The sequence below is a fragment of the Bidens hawaiensis genome, unplaced genomic scaffold (genome assembly GCF_021521415.1).
Source record: "Bidens hawaiensis isolate Kalapana, Puna unplaced genomic scaffold, B.hawaiensis_p1.1 tig00013810_1, whole genome shotgun sequence".
NCBI classification, from domain to species: Eukaryota; Viridiplantae; Streptophyta; class Magnoliopsida; order Asterales; family Asteraceae; genus Bidens; species Bidens hawaiensis.
Window position 1 is genome coordinate 423904 of NW_027492181.1, and position 23226 is coordinate 447129.

The following is a 23226-nucleotide window of genomic DNA, read 5'->3' on the forward strand; positions in this document are numbered from 1 at the left end:
CTTTTTGTATAAATTCAAATTTTATATTATAATATTTTCACTTATAATACAACTTAACGAAAGTTTTATCCATTTAACAAATTTTATGACATTTCTTTGCAATAAGTTAGTTTCTACTAACATTGAGTATTTTTTAAATAACATAGTTTAAAACAAATTTCTAGAACTTTATGGACATCATAATATTGTTGTTTTTTTATGTTCATTAAAATAAAAGATAGCCCATTATTCCTTATTCACCTTACAGTTTATGAGATGAACAATAACACGCATTTAAATTGTAATCTTTGATGATCACACATGAATATCGTTGACGCAAAACAAAGCATCCATCCCACAAAACAAAACCTTGGGTAAGTAATCATTCATTTGATTTACAATCTAAGTTAAAGATCAGTCATTCAGCAACATAAAACTAACCAAATTTCGCTTCACAAAATTTTAAAAGAAAAAGAGCTAAACTTAAAAAAAAAAAAAAAAAAACAGCAGATTGGGCAATCTGTTCAAGACCATAATCAAAGATTCGAACCATTTACAAGAACGATGAGCGCGCCAAGTTTATACCAACTGCAATCACAAAACCGAATAAAACAGTGATTTTTTGCAATGACAAAAATAATACTTTAAAAAATGAGTTTGAATCACAACCATCTTACCAAATATTAATACTAGATCAACAACCATGGAGCACTTCTAGGTTGAAAAATCGAGCTTTAGAAGCTTCGGAGTCACCTTCAGAGTGATATCACCATACGGTGTATCTTGCTTCACATCAACAAAATCACAACTCTTCAAAACCTGAATCATACACAACCACACAAATGTTTTATATACATTTGAACTAAAATTTTGAAATTTACATGAATTTTGAAAAATATCAAGTGTTGATGATTGATACTTCAATGCCGAAAAAGCCAATCAATTTTATCTAATCAGGTTATGAAATTTTTAGTTAGGGGTGTAAACAAGTCAAAAGACTTCTGAGTTACTCAAAGATCAGCTCATTATAAGATTGAATTAGGCCAAGCTTAAACAGGCTCGAGCCTTAAAAACTTGTTTAATAAACAAGCCCAAGCCCAAATCTGAGCTTCACTTATCAAGCTCGAGCTAGTTCGCGAGCCTATTACTTATATAACTTTTAATTATGTAATAATAAGTTTTATATAAATTATTATGATAAAAGTTAACTAAACAATATATATTATGTTATACATAAAAAATATAATTATAAATATATAACAAAATAATCAAAATGTATATAGTTTAACTAATAAAATAATAAACAAGCTGAGCGTGAGCTTGAAAAAACACTCCGGTTGTTTACACCTATCTATTTAAGTGCATTAATAAAAGCGCACAAGATGTAGATTCTTTGACTTCAAAAGTCAAATGCATACCACAACAAGGAAGTTAAAAAAATAGTGAAAAAATTAACACCAACATTCAAAATTTTATAATTTTAAAAAGCAAAATGTTGCAAAATTAAAAGTGTTGATTTTTCTACCACCATATATACTTGTGAAAATAGTCAAACTACCATAAAAGAATGCTACAATTTGCATTCAAATAGCACTCTTAGATAGTTTGTTGACCTTAAAAGTCAAAGCTTATAACACAAACTCCTAAAAGAACCATAATGCAAACAGTAAATACTTACCAGTGTCTCAAAGAACATTCTAGAACACACTTTTTTAGTTTTTCCTTCTAGAATACTCTTCATACTAACAGATCCTAAATTTTCTGATGTAGATGGAGTAGCTGCTGACTTTTCTTTTATCAACTTTGCAACACTTCTGCAACATCATCATCAAATACATATTGTAAATAACAGACTTAATTAAATATAACAGGACACATATGTTCAAAAACATTACCTAGTTCTTGGTAACAATGATCCTGTTTCTGGTGTGCCCATCAAACCTGTATAATATTCACGGGTCAAAATTGATACAGATTTAAATTAAATTATTTGACAAAAAAAAACAAAAAAACAAGCATATGCTGTTGTAAAAAGAAAAGTGTATTACTTTTGTCAAGAATGCGCTTTAAAATGTAAAAATGATATTATTAAAAGTAGAAAACAAAAGTCTGCTTTTGACTATAGAATATAGATAGTCAAGCATAGTTCTTTCTGCAGTTGAATTTGACATAATTTTCTTTAGTAATTTAATCTCCAAAATGCTAACCAAATTCTTACAAAAAAGTAATTATTTTCCATATTTTAACTCAAAAAAATAAAACTCAGTTGACTCTAAAAAGTCAAAGATGAACATACTTGGTGTACCACCGTCATCTTCCATAACCGCAAGCTGCTCAAACAAGATTGCAATAGTGAGTTTAAAGTTTTGAAAATTCAACATTAAACAATATAAAAACAACTTGATGATAACTAAAATTAAAAATAAAAAAAATAGGAAACATACATCAATTTCATCCACCTCAGGGATATCATATAATCGACCACTGTTATCCAAACGATGTTGACTTTGAGAAACTGGTGTTTCAGTATCAGACATGTTAAAAGTGCTAACAGATGATGCAGGGTCGGGTGTGGACGCCACACTAGTCCTAGTCCCTATGGTAGTGTCTGCCTGATATGATTTCGACCCTACATCAGTACTGAAAGCAGGGGTATTTTCATCCACGGGAGGTGGGGAAGAGAACCGCGTATCTGGAGAACTTATTGGTATCATGCTGTGGTCAACATGGTCATCAACGTCCCTATCACGTCCAATTTCCATCGCATCGGGATTCTCTTGTTCAACATTAAAATCAGGATTCACTTGTTCCACGTTAAAATTGGGATTCACTTGTTCGACGTTAATCAAACTAGCTTTTGAAGATATATAGCCATCTTCATGCATTTGAGACAGATCATTACATAAACCTGCACATTGGCTTCAAAAGTCAACTCATACTATCTTGGAGTCAAAAGAGTGGTATCCAAAAAAGTCAACATCAAAAGTATGTCATACTGTAAGAAATTCTATTAAGATTAATGTAACTTTTTAAGTTTTTTAAAAACTCAAAGATCACGTGTAAATGGTTAAACTAAAAAATATGTAAACATTAAGAAGTCGACATGAAAAGGTAGTATCCAAGAAACCAGCATACATACGTAATTATGTAAGACACTGAATTAAGATATATGTAAATGTTAAGTTTCTCAAAAAATCACACTCATGTATATGGTAAAATTATATGTTAGTTTGACTTGACCTAGAAAATATGTAACATCAAAAGGTAGAATCCAAGAAGTCAAAATATAAAAAGTATGTTATTTTTGCAAAGCATTTTATTAAAATTAATTTGAATTTCTAGAAAAAAAATCATTTAACACAAGTAAATGGTGAAATTATAAGTTGATTTGACTTGACCTCATAGTCAATGTATAACAAAAGATACATTATTCACGTAAAAAGAAAAAAAAACTAACCAGTAATTATAGGATCAAAAAGAACTTTTTCCTTCTTATGGGCATTGTTTAATCTATAAACATCCAAACAAGAAGATATTGCTTTTCTTTTCCGTTTCAAACCCTTAGCATCGTCTATAGCGTTTTTCATAAACCTATATTAACCAAAAAACACCTCATAAAAAACAACATAAATTGTAATGTAATATCATCAACTTATAAAATCATACTCGTTACTCAAGACTGTAGCTTGATCGTATTTTATCCTTCTCCGTTTTACCCTTGGTGAGGGTGGTGCTTGCTCCAAAGGCCGTTTTGCCCTTTGTGAAGATGATGCTGGCTCCGATGGCCGTTCTGCCTTTTGTAAAGATGGTGCTAACTCTGCACACCATATAAACCATTATTTAATAACAGTGGCAGTTTGTAAACATTTGTTTATAAAATATTACATTTGACCAATCAGTCAACCCCCCATTTTGCCAACATTAGAAAAACGTTACTCACCAAACAAGACTTGTGGTCCCGAGCTATCTTGGACATGATCATTATCATGTTCAGTATGAGCAGATTCTTGTAGTGAAATTTGCTTAGGTGGCGACGAGGGCCCGCCATTATCAGGGATATCGTTTATATTTGTCACATCATTATTATTTGACTTTGAAATTTCATTCACTAATACTGGGTCAGGATCCACCATGTCGGGAAGAATAGCAACTAGAGGACTCTTCTGCAAAATGGGAGTACTAATACGAGGATTTTCAAATGGTGCCACATCATCATCGTTCATGAAATTGCCATTCGATTCTAAATGGTGATTAGGATCTTGGACAGCTTGAATATTTGAAGGTGGAGTACGAGGCTCAGAACTGCATTTAAAACAAGATTAGTCAGTGATTATAATTATTCTAAATATGTTTATACATATTTGACTTCAAAAGGTCAAAGGGTTGTCATTTCAGACTATTACGACTGACCCCTGGCAAGGAAAGCATATTTCTTACAATGGAAACAATGATAGCATTAGCTTTCCAAGAACCATGAACTTTTTTCTTGATGGTTCATTGGTTCTTTATATTGTGGCGTCTTTTTAGGACTTTAACAAGAAATGTGATTAGTATGACACACTTAGTAAAATTTGTTTTCAGTTCGCTTATCACTTCCATAAATCTTGTCTATATGTATAACCGAACCAAATTCAATGAAACAAACTGAGTAATATGCTTTAATCAGACGGCCAAACCCAATAACAAAATAATATGCAACAAAGGGTGATCTTGTTTAAGAATAATGGTCGATTTCCAACAAAAGATGATCCAAATAGTCAAAGACTCAAACTTTAAATATGCAAAAAAATGTCAAATTTGGTCATTAAACAATGTTAAATAGTATAAAACAAAAAAAGCATACGTTTCATCCAAGCGCACTGATCTTGGCCCGGGACTAGCATCAGAGATAGATGGATTTTGAGGTGCATCCTAAAAAAATACCAAATTCTAAATCCAAACTTTCATAATTAAAAAATTAAAAAAAACAACAAAAACAAACCAAATTACTCGATATATTCAGCCAAAACAAGTAACACACTTACCTCACCAACTTTAATCATAATATATCCTGCAGGAGTTCGAAGTCTGTTTTTTAAAAAACTGGCTGGACTATAATCTGAACAATAATAATTTTTTTTAACTTTAGAAATCATAAGTTCAATAACAAATATGAAACTTCATAACACGTTACCTGTAATCGAAATATCTTCGTTGGGCCTAAGATGGCTATCTGGGGACCTAAAAATCAAACTATGATTTAGATCATCAAAATGACATTGATCAAAGTTTAAATGAAAATAAAAGACAAAATAGGAATACCCGTTTAAGCTGTGTTCATCAATAGTAATCAAATCAAGGGCAAAGTTGTCAGGCAAAGTAATGGATTCATACTTTGCTTTATTTGCATCTTCAGGGAGATTAATGTCAACATTTGCATACGCCTTGCTTATTTCTATACATAAAGCGCTACAGTCTTGCTGGAGATATTCAACTTTCTTTGAATAAATTCTAACAATGCCAAAAAGAAGAAAACCCGACAATCTTAAAGCAATCGGAACTTCCGGATTCATTATTTGCTCTACAAAAGTGCAATCCATGTGTCAGTGTAATATCAAATATCATCTTGAAAATAAAAAATATAGACCAAACACCTTAATCAACTAATAATATTAACAAAACATATAAATCTTTATAACTGGTTGAATAATTCAAGTTTTCTAATTCATATAATAAGTGAACTCACAAATAGTTTAATAGCTAAAATACACAATGTACTAATCTTTATGCCCTTCAAGACACTCACCGTGATAAAAAAGAAAATATGATCTTGAAACACCAATCAATCATAAACTTATAAATAAAACAAACCCTAATAACTAAACACTTAATCACCCATAAATCAATGATTCAATATCAACAAAAAACAAACAAAATCCAAGCTTTAACAAAAATCAAGAATACCCAAATAAATTTATAGAAATTCTAGAATTTAGTCACATTTTATATTATCCAATTCATCAAATATTTTATATTATCCAATTCATCAAATAATTAAAAGTCACAAACTTTAATTGCTAAAATTCACACAATGTACTAGTCTTTAAGCCTGCAACCTCGCTCATCAATCATCAAGAAAAAAACCTAGTGACTAAACATTTAATCAAACATAAATCAACAATTAAAAATTAACAAAAAATAATAAAAATCCATGCTTTAACAAGAATATGAATAAAATAACCCAAATAAAATTATAGCAATTCTAGCATTTACATACATTTTATAATTTCTAATTCATCAAATAATCAGAACTCTTTAATGGCTAAAATTCACACAATGCATAATCTTTAAGCTGCAGTCTCACCCAACATGACAAAAAGCTTAATCTCAAGACACCAATCTATCATAAACTTAAAAAAAACTAATGACTAAACTTGTAATCAAACATAAATAATCGGTTCAAAATCAACAAGAAACAATAAAAATCCAAGCTTTAACAAAAATCAAGAATGCCCACACAAAAGTATATAGACACGTTTTACAATTTCTAATTCATCAAATAATCAGAACTCTTTAATGACTAAAATTCAACCAATGTATAATCTTTATGCCTGCAATGCCACCCAACATTACAAAAAGAATAATCTTAAGACACCAATCAATCATAATTAAAAAAAAACTAACGACTGAACATTTTAATCAAACATAAATCAACAATTCAAAATCAACAAAAAATAATAAAAATCCATGCTTTAACAATAAAAAAGAATAAAAATTACCCAAATAAAATTAAAGCAATTCTAGCATTAAGATACATTTTACAATTTCTAATTTATCATAACAAAAATAATAATCTTCAGACACCAATCATTGACTAAACATGTAATCAAACATAAATTAATGGTTCAAGAACAACAAGAAATAATAAAAATCCAAACTTTAACAAAAACCAAGATGAAAAAACCAAGCTTTAACAAAAATCAAGAATGCCCAAATAAAATTATACCAATTCTGGCATTTAGTTACATTTTAAGACACCAATCAATCATAAACACATAAAAATAACAAACCCTAATGACTAAACATCAAATCAACGGTTCAAGAAACAATAAAAATCGAAGCTTTAAGAAAAACCCATATGAAATTAACCAAGAACTAACCAACAGTGGATGAAATGTTGACTTCTGTGTAGTTTTTTTTCTTGAGTTGGTTTTGAAGATGTGCTGCAACCCACACTGTACCCAACGGGTTCTTTCTTGCGAGCAGATTGTGCGAGTAGAACATCTTGATTTCAGTTGATTTGATGAATCAAATTAGATGCACAAAATGGGTTTTGTGAATGTGTGAAAATTGGGGGTTACAAAGTGGTGGTGGTGAAGAAGAATTAGGGTTGAAATAATTTGGGCGAGCGGGAAGGAGATGGCGCCATTTTAGGGTGGGTTTTCAAAGACACGATTTGGGTCGGGCCCACATGACGTCCATTAATCGTTAGTCAGTATTTTATCGATTAGTTGCGGATTAATCGTTGTTTGGTTAACTGATCGAAAATAAAAACATTTTGTGTGTGTGTTTGAAAATTTACATATAAGTTCTAATTCGATTAATTTATGTTAATCACTAGTTTTTATTTTGCTGTATGACTAGCGCCTAGCAATTAGTTGATCAAAACCAAACCAAACGGGTTGGTGATAGAAGTATACAACAATTATATAAGAGCAAGAGTATATGTATTATAATTTTTATTATATGGCATGGTTAAAATTACTTTTTTAGATTATTAAATTTTTACTCTATTTTTTATGTGGTTTGATTTTTTTTTTCTAAAAATTAAATTAGGGTTCTAACATTGTTATAACTTTTTAACAATTTGTAACAACTTAGAGAACTCACACGTTGCGGCGATTTGAACTTGATTCACGAAGAAACCCTGACATCTTCGTTGTTTACCTCAACATCCTAAAAGGATCCAAACTCAATCAATGTAGTTGCTTTAAACTGTCGCGTTATAGCGGGGGCATGGTGGTAACTTGGTTGGTGTAGTTCAGTTATGATATCGTTAATAAAAAGTATTCATGACTAAAATTGAAAGTGAAAAACTGTTGAGGTTATAAGTGAAAAAAAAAAGTTTGTGACTGGTTTGAAAAAGTCCAAAATTTTTATGACAAAATGGAAAGACTAATAGTTTATGTAATTTGTAAAACTATAAAATTTTTGTAACCAGACTTGAAAGCCTGAAATCCTAGCGTCAAAAATGTAAATGTGTGAAACCTTGATAACAAAAGTTTGAAAGACAACTTTGTGGCAGCAAAAGCCCAAATAAGAAAAATTTGTAAGTTCGTAAGTCTTGTGCCGAAAGTGTAAAACTTATGTGGCAAAAGTTTAAAGACTAAACTTGTGATGGCCAAAGTACAAATAACAAACTTGTGGTGACCAAAATATAAAGAACCGAACTTTAACTAAAGTGAAAAAAACAAACTGTTGATGATCAAAGTAAAAAAAAAATCAAAATTTGATCAAAGTACAAATAAAACTTTTGGTTGTCAATTAAAAAAACCTATTGTGATCATTGATCAAAGTACAAATAAAAACTTTTGGTGGCTAAAATACAAAAAATTAAACCTTGTAAGTTGCATATTAATAATGATATAATTAAATGAAAAACATGTCATTATTTTTAACACATGACTTTTTAAAACGTATTGAATTCATATCCATATGACAATATCTATATCTATCTATACGATATAACAGTATACAAAATATCTCATATCACATGTCTGTTTTCATAGTGCTTCCCACTATTTTTTAAGTGATGAAAGTGACTTTCTAAAAGTTCCAAAATTGATATATATTTTATTTACAACTTTATATAGTTAATTTGTGTCATACTCCGTCAAAGCGGAAACACGAGGTGAGACGAAATATGGTTTAACAACATATTGTTTAATGAGAATAAACTAGATACACCTTTCGTTTCATCATATCTTAGAACATTACAATGGTATGGGCTCTAGACCTTTACACTTGAACCAACTAAACACATACTATATATGCTTGTCTTCTAAAACTACACTCTTAAACGAAATGATATCCACTTACTTGCTTGCTATCTTGATCTAAACACGTGGGTTTAAAAACGATTAACTAACACGATTTGATTAGTTGACATGTTTAAAATATGAAACAATAAGATTAATGTAATATTGATAAATGCACAGCCTAAATTCAGCCTGTCAACAGATTGGTTAAGCTCATATAAAGCTCGGCGGCAATTTGGTTTGTCGTGGCTTATTTTTGTATTAATAGGTAAAACACGTGTCTATGCAAATCGATGTAATGTTGATAAATACACAACCCAAATTAAGACTACCAACAATTTGGTTCAACCCAAATTAAGCCTGTCGACAATTTGGTTCAACCCAAATTAAGCCTAACGGCGGTATAATTTGTTGTGGCTTATTTTCGTATTAACAGATAAAACATATTTTTTTTTATTTTTTTATTTTGCAAATCAATGTAATACTCATAAACGCATAGTAGAAAAATTAATATATTTTTATTAAATAGTGGGTGAAAACCAAGTTACTAGGGACGTTTTAATACAAGTTTGTAAACAAACTCACTAACTAAATAACTCATTTCTTATTCTCTAGTAACAAATTTCATATTTAATATAAAACTAAGTATTTTTGTAAAACTAAATAACATCATTTCATGTTTAATTATTTTTTATAGATAGAATTACAAATTTTATCCTTTAAACAAAGTCAATTTACGGCTCGTGTTCTTTCTTTAGTTTTTTTGCAGGCGGTGTCCTATGAACATTATTTTCCTACACGTTATGTCCTTAAGGCTAACTCGGTTAGAAAAACTCAGTTAAATACCCACACGTGAGGCGCATGTTATTGGTCTTTTCAACTATACATGCAAATTTATAACACCAACCCCTCCCTTTTCTCTTCTTTCTCTCTACGCCACCACCATCACCATACCACAACCACTCCGGCAGGGATGGGCAAATTCTGGACCGGTACCGGTACCTAAATCGGTACCGATTTGGTACCGAATCAGTACCAACGTTTTGGGTTTCGGTACCGGTACGGTACGGGACCGGTATTTTACAAATTTTCCCGAAATTTTACCTTAAATACCGATACCGTCCCGGTCCCCTCCCGGTCCCGTACCGGTACCGATACCGATACCGAACCGAATATTTTGGTACCGGTACCGGTACCAAGAATCCGCAAAAATCGGGACCGGGACCGGTCGGTACCGGTACGGTCCCGATCTCATCCCTACACTCCGACCACCATACCCCCACCCACCTCATTGCAGGTTCCATTCCATTCCATTCAACCCACCAATCATCATCACTCCCAATTCCCCACCGTCGTCGTCAACCACCCATCTCCAACAACCACCACCACCCCCTCCTCCACCACCTCCTCTCCATCTCACAAACTGCCGCCACACTTTCTGTTCACAAACGTAAACGATCCCCATCATCCGAACCCGACCCGTCCTCTTCCAAAACCCATATCCGAAAACCCAATTCACCTGACCCACCCATACCCAAAACCCCCAATCGGATCCGGCCACCACCACCGCCGGAATCTTTCGCCTCTACCTCCACCACCACCAGATCCGGCCACCTCCAACCCATCCACCACCACTGTTTTGAATAGCCATGGCAGTCAATCACCCACACACGTATTACAAGAAGAACAAGCAGTAGGAATTAGGGTTTCGATTTGTCCTAGATCTAGTGAAGAGAAAAAACGTCCCAGATCTAGCGAACAAGAATGATGGTTGTTGTTAATTAGGGTTAAGAATCATGTCGTCTTCCTTGCTGGAGAAGATGACCGGAGATGGCGATGTTGTCTTCCTCGCCGGAGAAGATGACCGGAGATGGTGCTGTCGTCTTCCTCGCCGGAGCGGAGATGATGCCAGATTTAAGAAGAAAGGGAGTTGGTTTAAGAGAAGATGATGGTGATATTATACTTAGACAAATATAACTTCATGGGCGGGATTCCACCATCCATTGGCAATCTCACATATCTTGAATACCTCTTTATTGCAAGAAACCCATTGGGTGGCAGAATGGCCTCATCGGCTTGTTTCCAGGAGATGGTGCCGGATTAAGAAGAAGTGGTGGTGTTGGTGTGGAGACAGGGAGGGAGGGAGGGAGAGGAGTAGAGAGAGAGAGAAGACGGGAAGAGAGAGAGAGAGAGAATCACTTTAATATATATTATTTATTTTTACAATAATATATTTGAACCAGTTCGTTGAAAAGACCAACATGCCCTCACATGCGCCTCACGTGAGGGTATTTAACTGAAATTTTCTAACTCAGTTAGCGTAAAGGACATAACGTGTAGAAAAATAATGTTTAAAGGACACCGCCTGCAAAGAAACTAAAAAAAGGACACGGACCGTAAATTGGCTTTGTTTAAAGGACAAAATTTGTAATTCTGTCTTTTTTATAAGTTAATAAAATAATGATATTAAATCAGTAAAACATAAATAATTTCACAAAGTTTATATAGGGATATTGGTTTTTAATACTTTCAACTTTCACTAATTGGATAATAACACTCTCAACTTACGATTTGTCTCTCACCACTCCCAACTTGTAACTTGTTTTCTTCCATCACTCCCGAACTTAACGGTCCCTAACTCTGTTAGTTTTTTTGCTGACGTGGCATGAATTCGCTGATTTGGCATCCTACGTGGAAAATACATTATTTAAAAAAAATAGAAAACCCAAAAACACAAACACTATGTATATATATACCCTATGTACACCCCCCCACACGTATATATATATATATATATATATATATACGCAGGCACAAACACCACCACCATGTGTACACCGCCACTGTCTACACCACCCCCACCACCACAAAACTCCACCACTTCCGACCTATATTGTCTGTTTCACACCACCTTCAGCCTCACTGCCTTCATTACCAGCAGTAGTTCCTGCCGGAAAAACGCGGTGGCGGTGGCGGCGGAACTCGTCAGTCTCCTTAATCTTATTATGCATTCTTTGTTATTAAAAAAACACTGCCATCAACTACATGCGAATCTAACAAGTAATCTTCAAGTGTCGCCACCACGTTTTTCCGGCGAGTTTTGCCGGTAACGATATAGTAGAAATTCGAGGTGATAAACATTGTGTTCTACTTGTTTCTTTATTCTAATCAAAAGCCCTATACTAATGAATTCAAACCATAAACAAAATAACTGAATTTTAGCAAAGTTTGGTCTAGGGTTTGGTGGTAATGGTGAAGGCAGTGGAGGCTGGCGACGGTGGAAGAAACCGGCGGTGGTGGAGGCTGATGTGGTGGTGTAGATGGATTTGTAGTAGTGTGTATATATGTCTATTTGTGTGTGTGTGTGTGTGCGCGCGTATATATGTGTGTACACAATATTTGTGTTTTTGGTTTTCTATTTTTTTTAAATAATGTGTTTTCCACATAGGATGCCAAATCAGCGAATACATGCCACATTAGCAAAAAAACTAACGGAGTTAGGGTCCGTTAAGTTCGGGAGTGATGGAAGAAAACAAGTTACAAGTTGGGAGTAGTGAGAGACAAATCGTAAGTTGGGAGTATTATTGTCCAATGAGTGAAAGTTGAGTGTATTAAAAACCAATATCCCTATAAATAATGCAATTATGTAAAATGCATATAATCCTAGATACGAAATGTCATCTTATGGAATCGAAACTTGGTTTAGTACTTTAACTTCAATTTGATATACCTTTCAAAAAGATTATGTATCACATACTTTTGATGAGATTTTTGGAAATTCATTAAGAAAGTAGTTGGTTCAAGTTTCATAAAATTTCACATTCGTTTCACATGTTTTTACATAAAGTGATAACGCTCACAAGACTAAATGTTATTTAACATATATTTTCACATTAAATTCATAAAATCGAATAATGTATATTACATATGTATTCATATTAAATTCATAAAACTAGACAATGTAGCTATACATAAAGTTTAACGAATATAATGATTTCACATTAAACTAAGCATAATACGCATTATGTATCAGCTGAACAGATATAATATAATTTTAATTTTGACAGTTATCACTATTTATTATGAACAATTAATCATAAAAATAGTGGCTAGTATATTATATATGATGAACAATGATCATATAAGAAGGTACATTAAACATGGCATAAGCGATACAAGAAATGAAAATATGACACAATTTTCATGGGCAATTTTGGTTTCGACCAGGTCTACCGTAGAAGAAGTAACTTCCCCAGTTATCAGCGATGCCCGTCAAAATATGATAGCAACCCTTTTGCGTAACATACGCGTTGAGAATTTCAGGAGTCGTTAAGGTATTAGATCCATTAACAGTTTGAATACTTCTTATATAACTGGCCTTTTCAAACCCCTCACTAGGGAAATAACCACTGCCCATTTGGGTAGTTGTATGTTGTCCGTCTGAACCTAAGTTCACCACCTCCCCACCGAAATCGATGGTTGATGCACTCTCACTTAAGTATGAAAAAAGTGAGGCCGGCCAATAACCTACTGTTTTTCCATTATACTGCATCCACCAGTCTCCTTCTTTTATGTCCTTGAAGAGGTAGGTCCCAGCAGAGCCCAGTTGGACCCGCAAGACTCACCTTGAAGTGGAACGTCTGCGCAGAAACCAACTGGATCCGCAGGACCAACCATGCTCAGAGACGTGACGTCCTTACGCGCAGTACGCAAGCTGTTCCCGCAGGAAATGCCTCCCAATGGTGAAGGACTCCGCCTGTCCCCGCAGCCTCGGATACAAGCCATCAGGGAAGGCCACCCGCGCAGCAAGGCTACACGCACAAGGCACTTAGCTCTCAATCACTCAGTGTCACCTGAGGGAATGAGCAAAGCCGGGAACAATCCCGCACAAGGGCGGGAGGGGGAATACTCCCGCCCAAATAAGCCAGTCCGTACGATACGGGAAGATCTTCTGTACTGTACCTGACGAGGTATGGGAAAAAGATCTGACTAAAGATACGACAGCTTATTGACAACAGTATGGCGAGCAGCATGCTCCTGTACTGTGTCACTATTAGCCGCTGCCTACTCACCAACTACTGCCATACCACGTGCGTAGCCGGCAGTTGGTGGAAAAGGAATAGTACACAGCAGGCCTGGTCACTATCAGCCGCTGCCTACCCACCAACTACCAGCAGGGCACGTGCGTAGGCCACTGTTGGTGGAACAGGAACACTGTTGCAGCCGGCCACACCTCCTTGGAAACCTACCTTCGGCTATAAATACCACAAATGGTATGATCATCTCATCTTGTATTATACTTGATATCTGCTCTAGCAATCTCTTAATATACACTTATATTTAAAGAGCAATCTAGTCTGATTCTCACGCCGGAGGGTGGTCACAAGAAGGAACCCCCCCCTTCTCAGTGACAAGCTCACGGTGTCTGTTTTGCAGGTCATCAGAAGAACCATCTTCTCAGGGTCTAACCCCTCGTGGGAAACATCTATCTAACCCCCAGGTTACCAGTAATCTGCCCGGGGTCCGGCTAGTGTTTCTTCAGTCCTACAAACAATGGTATATAAACTTTATGCAACTTTACCTTGTGTTTAAATAGTTGTAAATGCATAACATTAAACCATTTATATTAAGTCTTAATAACTGTAAAACTTATAATTTTTGGCCTCAAGTTATTTTATTGAGTTTTACAAACTTTGGTTGAGTTATCTAGTATGTGTGTCTATACAAATTTATAGTTAGATTCATAAAAATTTAAAACAACTTTCAAAAAGAGAAACAAATGCCATAGTTTGTCACTAAAATTTCCCCTTTAGACCGGCATATTAAGAAAATATATGAAATCTTTTTATCTTCGTAATCGAACAAATATTACGTAGATAAAATTTGCATATAAGTATATGTTTCCGAGTTTATTAAACGAAAGAAAAGAAGAGAAATGAGCTTGAGGAGAGAAAAGAAAGGGTTGAGTTGACATAATGTTTTTAATAATTAGTCGAGGGTAATTTCGGAATTTTCAAAAAGTTTTCTTTCATTTCTCATTACTTCTTTCGCTAAAAAAAAAAACTCGGAAGCATGATTTTTCCACTGTTTCCTCCGAAATCCTTTCCAAGGTAAAAAGTGAGTTAAGTTTGTAAGCATTTATGATTACTAGCTAGAACTCGTTACATATTTCATACTTGAATAGGGAAAACATGAATATCATATATAAAACAGGCGTAATTATGCACGAATGATGATGTAAATTAAAATAATTTGAGATAAATAATTAGGAACTTGGAGAAATGTATGTATGTATACCTTCCAGATAAGTATGGTGATTTCATATTGAGAACCATCAACTAGTGAAGTAGGAGATATGCTGCCTCCGATTGCAATCTCATTGTTGGTTTGAATAAACCCGGAACACTTAAGATTGTAACATCCTGTTGTTTGATATCCATCATTCTGCCCAGAAATATGATAAATAATAAAGTTACAAGTTGTTGAATTTAGACAAATATTTACTTAAAAAAGTTTACTTATAATCTTACAGTCCAGTAGATGAAGAGCCTCGTGCTGGTGTCCGTTCAACTCTGGAAACACCTATAATATCAAAGTTGTAAGTAAGAATTCTAAGTTAAAGTGTTCAAATCATCTAATACTTTTATTATTTTGTGAGTCCTTGATATGCCTGGAAGATATGAAAGTTGGTTACATGCATGTTTTAATTATATGATATGATAAGTTAAATGATTTAAGAAGGGACTAACTTACATGCCAACCAGCTTCAATGGTATTCAAATCTGAATCAGGACCTCCTAATATCCATAGTTGACCCAAACTAAATTCATTATTTTCTTGAACCTTTGGGTTCCAAATATTAAATGTTGCTTGTGCTCCATAATAATTCCCTTAATCAGTTTGTGCATGTGCATACTAACAAAAACTCAAATTCAAGATCAAGAAATTAATATAATGAATGAAAACAAGATATATGTAGAATACAATATGTATATGCATGGGGCTAAAGAAGCTTCATTAGTTACCTCATGGCCCTTGCGCACGTCGGTAAGTGCAGGTTCAACGGAACTTTGTTGAGCAACAGGAATACTCTTCTTCTTCTTCCCATAACCTTTGATGGAATCCGCTCTTAATACATCCTCTTTCTTTATTCTTATAATGGGGATAGTCCCTTTGGGGCATTTTCCTTATGCATGCCACAATTGATTAATTGATTCATCCGACGATGATGATGTTAATAACCCAACTTTTGAAGCATTCATGTTAATGCTGCCATCCTTTGCACAATTTGGATGATAGTTTGGCTTCATCTATAATAAAATATTGTTACCATGTTGATCATAATACATATGAACACATGAGGATAAAAGAATTGAAGAAGCAAACCTTAATGGTATGATTTTGTAGAAGTGGGTGATCAAAAGCTGGTTGGTGAGAGATACAGACGCAATCTATTATATCACCATCCGGGCTCTGTTGAAAAAGTTCATAGAATATTACGATCACGTGTTAGCCAACATCTGGCAAGAAAAATGGCGAAATTAAGTAGCAAAAGTAAGATCACAAACCTTGATGGATTTAACCGGTTGTTTATTTAAACGAGTCAAATGATTCAGAACCTCAAACTTCTCCTTGGAACTGAGAGACCTACTTTTGCTGGCAAAACAAAAATGTGCCGCGGCGAGTAGATAGATTACCACCGTGAAACGGAAGAAAAACTTTACTTCCATTTCCTCTAGAATACTTGCCTAGTTACCATGCAAAAGTATTACCATAGATAGGGTTTATATAGGCCTAAAAATAAGAGTTTAAACTGTGATTAATTATTTTTAAATAAATATGTTAATTAAGTACTATGATAGAATGTTATTATTAATAAATCAAGGTATGTATATATGTTATCAATAGGATCATTAATATTTTAGTCATCTAAAGTAAAGTAATGAAGTTAACGTCATTTCCCGCGTTGATCAAAATTGATGTGTTTGGCGTATACTAGTTTAAGTCAACTATTGTTTTTGGCATGGGACAAGTTGAGTTTCTGAATGTGAAAGCTAAAGATGCTACTAGAAAATTGGGTATTCGGGACTGTGATTTCATTTGTACTTAAATCGTTCGTAAATAGCCCTCTGTGACCTAGCTAAGCTGGACAAATATATTGTGGTATTTTGTACTGGTTTGCAGCCGGATTTTAGAGACAAAAATACCGTGGTACAGGACAACAGCGTTGTACAGTACCCTCAGGTGACAGCCGTCGCTTTTCATCAACTGTCACATCCAATCAAAAAGCTTAAATGTGCCCCCCCCCCCACAAGAATAGAATTTCCACTTATAGTGACAACTTGACCAATCCTTCTCTACCCTTCCAGATATAAATACTGCACTTGGATCAACGGTTGAAGGGTCCTCACTCTCTCAATACTCATACTGATTGACACGCCGGATGGTGGTTACAAGAAGACCCCACCCCATCTCGTGTTCCCCTTCTTGTAACGAGCTCACGACGTTCTGTTTTGCAGGCTGAATTGGTTCTTATTCGAGGAGATCAGATCAAACATAACCCCCGGCTCGGCTAAGATATTAGATTAACCCTTTTAGGGTTGAACTAGTGTTTCTTCAAAAATATTAAATGGTCAACATACATGTGTAATTTAGAAGTAAATTTATTACAATAATAACTGATTTGATAATTGTAATACCTATTAAATCAATCCGATACTACATCGTGGGACCTAACCCTCATCTCTTTGGATAGAGGGTTATAACTACATTTGATATGTAAAGTTGTTTTAGTTTTTAAACTTAACGTGAAAAGGTTTTCTGCATCAAAGCTATATTTAAAATTCTATTCGACTTGTTTCAGATTTCCCCCGACGACTTGTTTGCATCTCTGGTTTGTCTGTGCTTTTCCTTCAAAAAATTAGCGGGCTCTAAACATGCATATCCGTTCGCATATAACACAATCAAAGCCTGCAAAGTAAATAAATTGAGGACCAATTTCTTTTTCTTTCTTTTTTATTTAGAACGGAAACTACACGTTCTCTATTCTACTTCTCAAGTACACCATTTTTTAACTTGAATAAAGCAATCCAAAAGACTATTTTAATTTAATCAACCTTTCAGTTAATGACTTTCTGTATATATGAACTGGTCTGGTCTAGTCTGCTGTACAAAGGAAAGGGACACATCATTAAATTCCCTATCCTCACGTCAAACACATATAATATATATATATGCCAGTGAATGGTTTGTGATGATAGCAAAATTATCTAGGAATTAAGACTATTTCAAAAGTCAATGATATAAAATAGGATTATCCTAGGATAACAACCTATGTAGCTTCGCTGAAAAACAGTTGAATACTCCCTCAGTTTTCTTAATTGTGATTGGTTCACATCTGGAAGTTTGTTGTTCTCTTTTAGAATCTTTTTATCATTATTCAAAGCTACATGTTTGTTCTACCTACAACTAACTGATCATGTATTAAGAGGAATTTGCTGACAAGTTCAACCCGTTTACTGTTAACAGATTGTTATCGTCGATCTCCAACGAAAAACAGTTAAATAATAAAAAATAAAAATGTAAATTAAAATGAAAGGTCCGTACTCCACCATTAATCGCTGACCGATTACTGAAGGAACTTCTAACCGTTGTCAAACCAATAGTTAGTGTGGGAAGGGTGTACCAACTGACAAATTGATTCTTGTTCTTGTAAAGTTCGAACAATCCATGTGGCATTAGGATTTAGGCATCATAATTTGGATATTTATAGAAGGGGGGGGGGGGTAATAAACCTTTATTTTCCTTTGCATTCTATCTAACGACAGTTACAAATTAGTTTCTATCTTTCTTTTTAGGTTTATTGGATTTTATAATAATCCAATTAAAAGCTATTAGCCGATAATAATCTCAACTGAATTTATCATCATTGGTGGTCCCACATTTGATTAAAGAAAAAAGATTGGCTCTTAGTGGTCAACGTTAAAAAAACCTTAACGGCGTTAACTTTTTTGTGTACAATCTACCAATTAACATGTACGGTAGGGCCCATCATTCCATCAATATCCAACAATGTACAATATACACACAAGAATCAGTAAACCTTAATTTGCTTGTTATGGCATCGTGTGAGTTTGCGTATCCAATTTAACAACCATGCAATCAACATATGGTGTGACCCTCAAACCCATTTACAATATTAACATGTCCAAATGGACCTTTTCTTTGTTTTATTTTATTTTTTTTAACCTAAAGTGTATTGTTGTATTTAAGGTTGATTAAGTAACAAAAGGGTGTAATGCAAAAACGAAAAAGGTTGGGATATCCAAGTTCAAGTCCCTCATATAACAGAAATTTGGCGTTCAAAGTAAGAAAAAAAATTGGTGTAACACAAAAACGAAAATTAGGCCTTAAAATTTGTCAAATTTGGTGAGAGTCTTGTATGACTTTTTTACATATGTCACATATGCTTGCAATTTATTTCTTAGATAGCAAATAAAAAAATACAACAAATATATAAAATAGGAGAGGCAAAGGGGAGACTACATGAAAATGAACCCATTGGAGTATATAATTATTGACTGGAAAATACAAACACAATTACTTGAAAGTTTACTAGTTTAGTTCAAGTGACACTCTCCGAAGTCCGATCCAACATCAGTCTCCGACCAATGGTTGACTGCTAATATTTTGAAGCCCACCACTCTCATTTACAGCAAAATTCCCAGCCCAATTCTTGCTTCCAAGCCCAACCCACTTCTCATCTTCTTTCTTAGCCCATGAAAACCATCTTATTGTCTCTAGACTCTAGAGGTGTATAAACCGTTTTTTTAACAAACCGAACCGGTTTGGTTTTTACTTGTTTGAAACCAGTTTGACTCAAACTAGTTCGGTTTAAAAAACCGGTTTAAGCATAGAACTACTTGAACTTATCAAACCGGTTCAGTTTTAAAACCGGTTAAATTGTGCAATAACCAAACCTCTATACGAACCGCTTTTTTGGCAGAAACCTATTTATTGAAACGAACCGGTCCGGTTCGGTTTCCGGTTAACCGGTTTTTATGTACATCTCTACCTGGCTCTAGAGATGGACATATCGGGTTATGGCCCCAAACTGCTTTGGGTTAGCCAATTTTGCTCAAATGGGGACGGGTTACAAACCGGTTTCTGAAGGGAATTATTCAGACCTATAGGAACTGATTCGGATCGAGTTGTAACCGGTTCTGGTCTAAACCGGTTATACATTTTTTTATATGTTTCTATAGATGTTTTAAGATGGAAAACCAAAATAAATAGCTTCAAAATCAAAAATCCCTTGGAAGTTTTAAAACTTCAACAAAAGGTTTTGAAAGCCTGCTATTGAAATGATGACAAAACATTTTAAAATTTCCCTTGAAAATCCGTTGTTTTAAAATTTTAACGAAAATAAATATACCCTATGCCTTGGAAAGGTGTTGGAAAAGTTAGACGATAACTTTTATTAAATTGACGACTCAAACATCCATCTACTTCTTACTTCTAAACTACTACAAGAAAATAATCTATCCATGTCTTATCCCCAAACGTGAACCGGGTTATAAAAGTTGACACTTTATAATGTTTTTCAAGGATGCATTCTAGTTTTATTATATACAATACAATGCAAACGTGCATGCTGCATGATAAATATAACATTTCTTTTTTACTTGTAATTAATTTGTATAATTAAAGGAGTAAACAATTTGGCAAATATTTAGCCTTTAAATAAATAAAAAATAACTCAAAACAAAAGACACGTCACATTTGATTATACAAAAGGTTTTGATTAGAAAAGAAAAATGCCGAAAACCTAAATACAACTCAAATTTTATAACCTCTAAAATCAATCAATGTTATTAAATTGTAAAATACAATAAGTTGTTGAGATATCCATTTTGTAGCAAGTGAGTTGTAAGCCTTCTAAAACAAGTTAATGCCACTAATTCAAGATGTTTACCGGTATTGAACTTGTGTTGTTTGTTTCTTCATATTAACAATCATTGGCCACTTCTACATATACTTTAATAAGTTTTCAAATGCAACAAGTTTGGGGTTTCTGTATATGTATAATTAACAAGTGTATATACAAATACTTACATGATCGAAAATCCGTTTTACTTACGTGAGATTGTTTATATGTTCACTGCAAATTTTACGTATTGAATTGTGAATCGAGTCGCCTCACGTATATCACTTCATGTGTGTGTGGGCACACGCAACTTGAACGTGTATACTTGATTTCTAAATGATTATATCAGTAATGTTATTATGTACTTGTGACGATATTGATCAATGTGATAGTTAAGATGTGAAAGAAAATAGTGAATTATGACAATTTAGAAATGACTTGTGAACATTTTATTTGAATAATTTTGAAGATGAATTTGCAATTAATTAATATTTTTTTTAAAATACGATGGTAAGATTGTAACAAAACTATTAAAAAAATCAGAAAGAGATCATGCACATAGCTTTTTTTGAACAACGTTCTCGACCGAGCTTCCTGTGACGGGATGCTAATCGCCTATACCAATTTTAATGCTTCAGGTCTAATTTACCTAGAAACACCATAAAAGAAGGAAGAAACCAAACAGCGTGAGAAAACCCCTTAAATCAAGCTTCAACCATGAGATCAATAAATCCTAAGCCACCTTAACGTAAGATCATCAACATACTCACTGATAGCGGTGTTCTTCGGATTCGTTTTTCGGGTTTTTCGGGTCGGGTTCTTCGGGTTTCAAAGTTTTAAATCTTGACCCGAAACCCAACCCAAATCTCTCACGGGTTTTTCGGGTTTCGAGTATCCTATAAATAAAAACACAAAACCAAGTTTGTTTTAAAAACTACAATGCTAAAATTAAAACAACATATTCTTCTTTGCTTATAACACAAATAATCAAAGAATAAACTAACTAACTTTATAAAACAATTCAAAAGAAGAGCAAAACTAACTCGAACCATAATTGTATTCAATCAGGCGTGATCTAGTTGTTCGATTACGGTTGCTATTAGTAATAAACGAAAACCATAAATTAATAATAAGCAATCGATTCATAATAGTTAAAATGACAACAGTCGATTAGAGTCAGATTCTGATAACTTTTGTGGCTAAGACTTAGCCTATTATACATAAAAATATATTTAATTTCAAAATTAAAAGTTTATTCGGGTTGACCCAAATCTTATAAATCAAACCCGAGAACCAACCCGGATTACTTCGGTTCGGGTTCGGGTTAGTCTTTTCTTGGGTCCGGGTTCTTCGAGTCGGGTTAGTTCGGGTCCGGATACGGGTTTTTTCGGGTTGGGTTTCAGGTAGGGGTGGCAATCTTGACCCAAACTCTTTCAAATGGGTCAATTTGAGTTGTTTTAAAAATTAAATGAGTTGATTTGGGTAAAATGTTTTAACTAAATGGGTCAATATGAGTCATTTTAAATTTCATCATTTTATTTTTGGGTCAAAATGGGTCTACAAGTTCAAAGAATTGGGTCGATGTGGGTTAGCGTCCTAAGGAAATGTGACAGGTCTCGAATCGGAACGAGTTTTCATACAAGACAAGTTTCGACACGAAACGGGTTTCAGATTGGAACGTGTTCGGTTCATGTTTCAAGCCAACACGAGTTTTCACCCGTGACAGGTTAGATTTTGGTTTCTTTTTGGTCGATTCGGGACTCGTTTTTTTCCGTTTTTTTCGGTTTCGGTTCGATTCTTGGTTTTTTTTAGAACGAGGTCAACGTAGGAAACATTTTAGTGTTTTTATTTTTTTTGTTTATGCTTTATATTTTGAGTTATAATTTTTGAATATTTTTTTAAGGGTTTTTGATCTTAATAGAAACCCCTCTAAAAAAATTCAAAAAAAATAATAAAAAAAATCATAACTTAAAATATAAATAAAAAATAAAAATTAAAAAAAAACTAAAATGTTTCCGCCATTATTCCCGTTCATAAAAAAAAAACTCGAAACCCGGTTCGACCCTAACCTATTCCAACCCAAACCAAAACAACCCTTTTTTTAATTGACCCGTTCTGACTCAAACTCATTCTGACCCAAACTCGTTTTGACCCATGACTCATTTCAACCCATAACTCGTTCGACCCGACCCAATTCATTTGCCACCTCTAGTTTCAGGTAAAAGTGACAGCCCTACTCATTGATATTTATTTATTTATATATGGTATAATTGTATGTTAATTTGCAGATGACCAAATTTAACG

The 23226-nt window shown here is 33.9% G+C and overlaps 1 protein-coding gene and 1 pseudogene across 2 annotated transcripts; both read right to left on the reverse strand.

The window, feature by feature from the left end:
- Positions 1-693: 693 nt before the first annotated feature.
- Positions 694-7418, reverse strand: LOC143545035 (sister chromatid cohesion 1 protein 3-like). The gene is made up of 13 exons (XM_077036992.1): positions 7119-7418; positions 5281-5539; positions 5153-5199; positions 5004-5077; positions 4823-4890; positions 3920-4281; positions 3646-3796; positions 3437-3570; positions 2424-2887; positions 2276-2309; positions 1875-1920; positions 1658-1793; positions 694-798 (listed from the first exon to the last, which is right to left on the reverse strand). Exons 1-13 carry the CDS (start codon positions 7240-7242, stop codon positions 694-696), a joined length of 2004 nt encoding a protein of 667 aa, XP_076893107.1. The 5' UTR covers positions 7243-7418.
- A 5773-nt stretch (positions 7419-13191) lies between these two features.
- On the reverse strand, positions 13192-15562 carry LOC143545036 (protein neprosin pseudogene; annotated as a pseudogene). The gene is made up of 3 exons (XR_013137354.1): positions 15527-15562; positions 15294-15440; positions 13192-13572 (listed from the first exon to the last, which is right to left on the reverse strand). The product of XR_013137354.1 is annotated as a protein neprosin pseudogene (transcript).
- Between the last annotated feature and the right edge of the window lie 7664 nt (positions 15563-23226).